The sequence below is a fragment of the Centropristis striata genome, chromosome 8 (genome assembly GCF_030273125.1).
Source record: "Centropristis striata isolate RG_2023a ecotype Rhode Island chromosome 8, C.striata_1.0, whole genome shotgun sequence".
Lineage (NCBI taxonomy): Eukaryota > Metazoa > Chordata > Actinopteri > Perciformes > Serranidae > Centropristis > Centropristis striata.
Genome location: NC_081524.1, coordinates 23,997,304 through 24,005,673, shown reverse-complemented (window position 1 = coordinate 24,005,673; position 8,370 = coordinate 23,997,304). Strand labels below are relative to the sequence as shown.

The following is an 8,370-nucleotide window of genomic DNA, read 5'->3' as shown; positions in this document are numbered from 1 at the left end:
TGTGACCTTTCAAGCCACTGTGTCTGACACTGAGTGCTCAGGCTGAAAAATATTAATGTGATTCTTACTTTTAATCGACTAATAGGAAAATGCAGCTGTATTCACATACAGAGCTGCCCTATTTATGAGTAATGAGAGATATGGGTTCTGCTGTGTGAATGGGCATACATGAGAGATATTCTGACCTGATTATCTACACGGACAGCACACAGACAAAATTAAAAAAAACACTGGCTTACTACGGCTGGTCTAACTGGTCTGACAAGCGAGAAAAAAGAGGAGGAGGAGGTGGCGAGGAGGAGGGGAGGAGGAGGAGTGTTCAGTGCTGTGTTACAATTAGAAAACAAGATATGAGAGGAAAGATACGAACATAGCAGGTACTGCAGAGAGACTTAAAGACTTCCAGAGTAAAGCTTTAAGTTCTTTTTAGTGATGAAGTTTGGTGAAGTTTTTACTGCACTGATACACAAAAGGATTATTCTACGTGTGAGCTCATCTCTGACGACGTGATACAACAGTCATCTACTTCAGAAGGTTTGTGTGTGTGTGCGTGTGTACAAATTGTCTGTCCAATTATTGACTTTTTTGGTTCTTTATCATAAGAACGTTTTTGCTTGCTTCTCTTAGCCGGCAAACATCACTTGTTTTAACTTATTTTTAAAAAACTTAAACCTGTTGCAAATGTCAGAATGAATATTTTATTGAATTCTGAAGAAAACCAGCTTCTTATTTGTGCCTCCTGAAAGTTTTTTTTTTTTTTTTTTACCTTCGAGTTAATGATTGACTTTGCAAGATGGATGGGTATGATGGAATGTTTGCTATGACATTTCAGAACAATGAAGCCATGTCTCACAGCAGTGTCACCTTTGGTTTAGTTTTACTTTACAGGTTTCAACCCACTGATCACAAATCTACTTAAATCTTTTTGAAGCAGTCGTGCAGTTCTCATGTTTGCTGATTTCTGTGCAGGAAAGCCTATAAAACAAATACAGTGACTCATTATCAAGGCAAAAGAACCAGATGCATGTTGCATGAATGAATGACATCGACAGATAGCGTTTTAATACAATAGTGATGTTAGATAGCAAGAGATTAGGCCTTATTGCTCCATCACTGTGAAACAGCAATGCTGGTTATGCTTGTAAATTCCTGCAGTCTTTTTCCTGCTCTGCCAGTTTCTGGGAAGCAGTAAACTCATCCAAGCTTTAATCTTTCACAGCTCCTGTTGGGAAATCCTATTCCAACCTCTACCTCGAACATCAACCCTCCAACATGAGCGATGACAGGGAGAGACACCGGCCCGAAAGCAGCCGGAGCCACGGGACCAGGCAGGCCCCCAACGTCAAACCCAAGCTCAGCCAGACGGAGAGGAACAGCAAGGAGGACATGTGGAAGAAGGAGAAGCCTGCAAAGGTGAGGAGATCGAGGAGTACCGACTCGGAGAGAGCTGAGAGAGGCAGGAGGAGAGAACGGGACAGGCACCAGGGGGAGAGGAGGCCACGGGGGAGGAGCGAGGAGGCCCGGGGACGGGACAGGAAAGAGGGAGAGAGCAGCAGGAGGGGGGTACAGCCGCCTGGAGATGATGTGGAGGAAACTGAGTGTGCCGTGTGTTTCTGCTCATACGATAACATCTTCAAGACCCCCAAGCTGCTGGCGTGCGGGCACACCTTCTGCCTGGAGTGCCTCGCTCGCATCAACGTGAGCTCTCCGGAGCTCAAGACCCTGTGCTGCCCCGTGTGTCGGGAGCTGACTGAGCTCCCCCATGGCCAGGACCTGCCCCGCCTTGGCAACAATCAGGACATCATAGGTAAACTCCCACCAGACATGCAGAGGGCACTGTCCATCCGATTCAAGCGCAGCAAGGGCAAACTGCTCCTGAAGAACCCTCCTCCGACCAGCCCCACCAAGACTAATATCACCTCCCTGCCTACAAAGAGCCAGGAAGGTCAGGTGACAGCAGGGGGCGACCACCAGCTGAGTGCACTGGAGCAGGGAATACCCCCGGCCACTGTGGTGAACGTAGGCAGGCCTCCGAGCAGGGTCAGAGGTCGCCTGCGCAGGTTGTTCCGCTCGGACCAGTGCTACTACATCGTGGTGGCGTCCATCATCACCATCACTGTGGCGCTCATGCTGGTGGGGATTCTGGCCTTTGTAATCATCCCCAATGTGGCCATTCACCGGGTTCCCCCTGGTTCGAACCAGACGTCGCACAATCACCCAGGTGGAACTGCCCCGGGCCCTTAACCCCAGTGAAGGAGGGAGGACAGGCTGCACAGATGAGAGTTAAAAGTGGAGGTTTTGCACAAAACTCGTGAACTTTTGCCTCCTTTCTTTGGTGAAGGAAAAAATAATTACTGTGAGACATCCAGGCAGTGAGGTGAAGAAATGAAGGAAAACAAGGACAGCAACATTTTTTAAACAAAGGACACTACGGCTCAAAGCTGCACATGGGCGATAAACAGGGCAAACGGGACAGGAGCAGAGCAAGCTGTGATCACTGTGAAATGCAGGAATACTCCAAAGACACTGTCCAGAATGATTAATAAGCTGTAAATGTTGAAATGCACTAAAGTCTGTGTTAAAATACTTTATTTTGATCGTATCAGGCTGATTTTTGTAATCAGTTCAGGGTTTTTAGTTCTTGTTTATAAACCAACTTATTGTACATAGCCATAGATGATTTATATGTTAATATTTTATCTTTTCACTCATATGAATGGACCCCCCCCCCCTCCCCCCATTATAGCTTTAAATAAAGCATTTTTTGAGACTTTAAAAGGTCATTGCACAGTATTTCCATGAAAAATATGATACCTTTATACCTCTAAACAAATTTGGACACTAATGTTGTATAATGGGGATTTCCTGTCTGTTTTCCTGACACTCTCGAGTCAAAACAGGTTCTTTGCTAACTGCCTCTTCAGGACCTGCATGCCCTGTTCTGACACCTGATACCCTCTAGTGGTGTAAACACAACAGGTAACAGGGTAGCTTGAAATCTGAATTCCTACACAGCTGCTCCTCTCACTTGTTCAGGCTGATGAACCTGTTTGTCAACATGAGTGTCATTTTTTTTTATTCAGAAAGGTCAGCTGTGTACACTTTTGACAGTGAGGTGAAGAGTTATGTGTGCAATAAGCCTGTCTGGTGTCACATGGATCATAATACTCCTCAACAAACTGCTGAATGATGAATGAGTTCAGTCAAATTTCATGTTTGTCTTTCCTGGATCATCTGATTGTTCAGTCGTTGCCTTTAAACATTAATCCATGGCAAAAAATAACAGGATAACTTTTGCATACTGACGTTGAAAGTAATGAGCTTAAGTATTGTGCAATAACTTGTAACTGGTCGGTAAAACCAACAAGTCTACAGTCATGGAAAAAATGATTAGACTGCCCTTGTTTTCTTCAGTTTGTTGTTCATTTTAATGCCTGGCACTAGATAAAAAAAGATTCATTTGTTTGGACAAATATAATGATAACAACAAAACTAGCTCATAAGAGCAGATAGCTAGACATCATTTTTTCCATGACTGTCGACTTACAACTGTATCACAGTTTCCTGCATGCCCTAAAACAGTGGGAAAAAGACGAAAGGTGTGCTTACTCAAGTACATATTTTAGATATTCCTCTTAACTTTAATATTTCCTTTTTATAATACTTTGTATTTCAACTGCATGACATTTTAGAGGGACATAATTTTTATTCCGCTACCTTGATATAACAGCTAGGGTTACTTTGAAAATGTTTGCATAAAATGCAAATGACCAGCAAGAAATTTTTCAGTTATTAATGATTTACATTTGGGAAATAAGAAACAATGCTCATGAACACAGGGTGAGATATGAGAAGTCATGCTGCATAAAAGTGTGTTTGTATTTGATGTTTTCCTCTCCAGTGTGAAACAGTGAAGAACCCACACTTATCCTGCTGAGGGCCGGGCCCCCCATGTACAGGGCCGGCCCTGACTGTATTAGAGTAGAAAGTAGGAAAATAATGGAAACACTTGAGTAGACACAGGTGAATATTTTAAAATAGGACACCTGCTGCTGATACTTCTGCACTGGATGCTGCAGGTTCGTTCACCACAGTATTGACTTGTCACTACTTCTGAGTACTTTCCCCTCCACTGCCTGAAGACACACCCACCTGAGCCCCCTCCTGCACTATCGAGGCAAATATGGTCGGGGACACCAGAGCAGAGAGGACCCCCTCCTCTCCAAAATCCACTGGTCTAATCCACGTTATGTGTCAGCTTGGATAGAGGCTGAACATTAGAAACTCTAAAGGAGAGATAGAAGCTGCCTGTTGTGGATATTATCGACCACCATGGCTTCCACTCCCTCCGCCTCTGCCTTGTCTGCTGTCCTCCGATGTCGGGGAAATATCTGGACCAGGAATCCGCAGACCAAGCGGCCTGCCACCGCGGCGTACAGCCTCGGGCTGCCCGGAGGCTCTCCAGCTGAGCGCAGCCGGTCCAAGCAGGCGTCAGCGTGGGAGACTTTCCTCCAAGGAGACCGCGTTCTGGTGGGAACAAGTCTGACTGTGGCTTATAAATCGTCCCGGGTTAATGGCAACATATTGAGAGGAAAAGATTCCCGTGAAATTAATACATTATGTCACCCAAAACTTTCGCAATCACCAGGGGACGCGCGCTCAGCTGTGCATGGTGTCCAAAACGCGCTGGTGCGTCAGCTGGCACGCACACTGAGTTCCAACCTGCCCGGATTGGACAAATGCTCCCAAATAATTCAAAAGATTAAATACGACACATATGCTGCACACATCTCTAACAAAGTATTTGTTCAGGAACCCAGAGAATTACAATATTTCAAAGTGTCCATAACGTCCCCATGTTTGTTGGGAACCGCAGGACAAATCCCGTCTCTCGTGGTAACTGGCTGGTCAGCCCTGAAGAGCACCTGCTGCTCTCTGACTGCTCTGCTCTCACAGTTTGTGTTTTTGAAGCTGGTGGTGTTGTGGAGGTCCAGCAGCAGCCCCGGTGATGCGCCACAGCAGCCAAACATCAAAAACATTGTCCTGCAGGTGAGACTTCATGTGGTTCTTTTAAAATGAGGACAAATCATTTATGTTTCAACATTAACCCCTGTGCATCTTTCGGAACATTTTGAGCTTTTTCTTTTTCTCTCCATTTTTTAAAAATGTATTTAGACCCTTAAGGACAAACATTGAAACAAATTAAACCCACATTTTTTAAATCGAAAAATTGTATTTAAAAAAAGTATTTTCACCTAATTGAGCCACTTTCTAATCATAAAACAACAACATAGTATTTTCCCTGTTTTCAAAAGGATGCTGCTGCTTTACTATGGAACACTAAACATTCTCCTAAGTATTCATATATTTTGTACTTTAAAAAATGTAAACATCAGAGGCATTATGCAAAAAAAATAAAATAAAAATGACAGGGTTCAAATTGTAAAAATGAATTAATATTTGGTAGTTATGATTGAGACTGATGGTGGGTTAAGTTGGTGTAAGTGGGAAATAATATGAATTTATATATTTTTAGTAGTTTTATTGTGGCCTTTTTTTTTTTAAATCTGACACCACACAAAAAATAAAAATGCATCAAAATCAATGTTTTTGCTCATCGTTGACATATCCCATCCTGAGAATAAATATTTAAAAATCCCCTCCCAGGATTGAGTATACAGTGAATAATTAAACTTTTATGTGTTTTATTTTTACACAAACCATTGGCATTATGCAAACAAGCCGTCAAAAGAAAAGAAAATGAATGAATATTTGGTAGTTATCATCAGGACTGATATTAATTAAAATATGTTACTTCAGTCAGTCAAGTGAAAAATAATATGAATATTTTCTATTTTTAGCAGTTTTAAGGGAGTTTTAGGGAACTTCTTTCTTTTTTTGTTAGAGGCTACACAAAAAATAAAAATGCATCAAATCAATGTTTTTGACATATCTCACAACCATATATATATATATAATGCCACAATCGGTAATATATATATATATATATATATATATATATATATATATATATATATATATATATTACCGATTGTGGCATGATGCAAAAAAACCTGTCATTTAAAGTATTATAATTCCAAAAATAATTTAATATTTGGTAGTTACTTCAATGAAAGTGAAAAATAATAATATGTAATATTATGTAATGTAATTTATAATATGAATATTTAGTTTTTTATAGCAGTTTTAATATGGGTGGTTCTTGTCAACTAAAATAACAAAAGAGAGCTTTTTTTCTTTTCTTTTCTTTTCTTTTCTTTTTTAAGTCTGACACTGCACAAAAAATAAAATGCATCAAAATCAAATAAAATCAATGTTGTTGCTAATCACTGACATATCCCACACTGAGAAAAAAATCCCCTGCTAGGATTTAGTATACAGAAAACAATTCATCTTTTGTGTTGTTGTTGTTTTTTTAAGATACCAACAGGGGTATTTAAAGGGTTAAACTTCTGGAAATTAATAAATAATTGGTTGTTATGATCAGGACTGAAGTTGGGTAAAAGATTTAACTCAGTGAAAGTATAAAATATTACTAAAAAGAAGACGTTTTTAAAGGGAAGCACAAGGGTTGAAGGCTAAGATATCATATGAAATGATTTTATATGTCCTCTTTTAGGAAAACGGACAAATCCACAGTCCCACTGACTTCCCCTGCTCCGAGGACAACTCCAGCTCTGGACAAATGATCCCAGAGGACAGACCTGACTGAGAGTCCAAGGCCTCCTCACCAAACAGACACACTGTGATCTAACCTTATTTATTGACTTTCCCAAAGCACAAAGCACATTTGGACTTTAACCCAGTGATATAAGCAAACATGCAGCTGTTTTTAGAGCTTTCTTTTTTTTTTTAAAGTAAGACACCATTACTGTAACAAAAAAATACCTAAAATTATGAAGCACATGCAAAATGTGTAGTCTTCAGTTGGAGAGTATTCAAAGCCTCCTGGTGGATAATAAAATAATGGCAGTGCATTTTATTTCCAAGCTTACCCAGTTGCAATAAAGGAATGGAGTAAAAGTATAATGTTTCACAAAATGGAAATATTCAAACAAAATCTGAGTGAAAACTGTAAATGTTGAAGTCTTTTTTAAATGTTTACTTTTTTTTCACTGAAATATTTTGGAGGGAAATATATATTAATATTTAGTGTATATGCCCACATGTTTTTAAGTATGTGCTGAAAGTCAAGATTGCTGGCATCAAAATAGTGGAACAGGTAATTTAAATAATTTACTAAAATGTAAAAGCAAAATGTACTTCAGGCATGACAGGTAATATTACTTTATTATTATTATGCAGCAGAATTGTTGCTGCATTATCACATGCTATATATACATTTGACAGCAGTAGAAGGACATTAAACCAAGTACTGGACAAAAGTACAGTTTTGTGCCACCAACTTGAATATTAATATTCAATGCTACTTTATAGTTGTACTGTATTACATTTTAAGAGGCAAATTATACACTTTTTACTCTACAGACTGATTTATTTGACAACTACTCAGAGATAAGTTTTAACAGAACATTAAAATATTTTTTTCATATTAAAACTTTTACTTTAAGGCTGGATTTTCACTTGCATGGAGTTTTTTTACTTACTTTAATTACTACTTAGGTACTACTTTTTTCACCGCTGATGATTGGAGTTTTATGAACCTATGAGGAGCCTTATAATGTTATAGTTTGGCTAATTTTCACTACTTGAATACTGCTGGACTGTTTCGTGTGTAACTGGTTGTAAAAGATAGTTGATTACAGTTGAGTATTTGTTTCCATTTTGAATGTAGTTGGTTTGAAGTAGGATTAAATGCAAATTATAGTGTGATTACTTTTATAATAGGATACTTAAAAGCTACACTCGAATGAATGTATTCAGGTTTCCACTTTGTTATTTTTTTTTACATTTACACCCAATGACAAACATCACACAAACATTCAACGAAATATCTATAACAAAGGCAAATGCGACAAATCAATAAAACATGAATTGATTAAATAAAATAGTAAGGTAACATAAACCGAAACAACACTTGGGCAGGAGCAACATTTTAGAAATTGCACCGTTATATTGGACAAGGATGAACAAGGAATTTCCAGTAAGTACAGGTCATAAGCTTGTGTAAATTGTTATTAAGCCTGATGATATGTATATATATATATATATATATATATATATATATATATCGGTAATATATATATTACCGATTGTGGCATGATGCAAAAAAACCTGTCATTTAAAGTATTATAATATATATACTTATATAATTTAATATTTGGTAGTTACTTCAATGAAAGTGAAAAATAATAATATGTAATATTATGTAATGTAATTTATAATATG

General features: G+C 38.8%; 2 protein-coding genes across 2 annotated transcripts; both read left to right on the top strand.

Annotated features, from left to right (window-relative positions):
• The first annotated feature begins 471 nt into the window (after window positions 1-471).
• rnf183 (ring finger protein 183) lies at window positions 472-2,559 on the top strand. Its single transcript, XM_059338893.1, has 2 exons — window positions 472-534; window positions 1,220-2,559. Exon 2 carries the CDS (start codon window positions 1,273-1,275, stop codon window positions 2,242-2,244), a length of 972 nt encoding a protein of 323 aa, XP_059194876.1. The 5' UTR covers window positions 472-534; window positions 1,220-1,272; the 3' UTR covers window positions 2,245-2,559.
• Window positions 2,560-4,196: 1,637 nt separating this feature from the next.
• LOC131976025 (uncharacterized) lies at window positions 4,197-8,194 on the top strand. The gene is made up of 2 exons (XM_059338897.1): window positions 4,197-5,049; window positions 6,641-8,194. The coding sequence occupies exons 1-2, from the start codon at window positions 4,333-4,335 to the stop codon at window positions 6,731-6,733; spliced, it is 810 nt and encodes a 269-aa protein (XP_059194880.1). The 5' UTR covers window positions 4,197-4,332; the 3' UTR covers window positions 6,734-8,194.
• Window positions 8,195-8,370: the final 176 nt, after the last annotated feature.

What these genes read in the sequence shown, in the direction of transcription:
- rnf183 (XM_059338893.1), top strand. Translation starts at nt 1,273, where the DNA reads ATGAGCGATGACAGGGAGAGACACCGGCCCGAAAGCAGCCGGAGCCAC.
- LOC131976025 (XM_059338897.1), top strand. Translation starts at nt 4,333, where the DNA reads ATGGCTTCCACTCCCTCCGCCTCTGCCTTGTCTGCTGTCCTCCGATGT. An exon ending in TCAAAAACATTGTCCTGCAG is followed by an intron (nt 5,050 to 6,640) that starts GTGAGACTTCAT and finishes GTCCTCTTTTAG; the next exon opens with GAAAACGGACAAATCCACAG.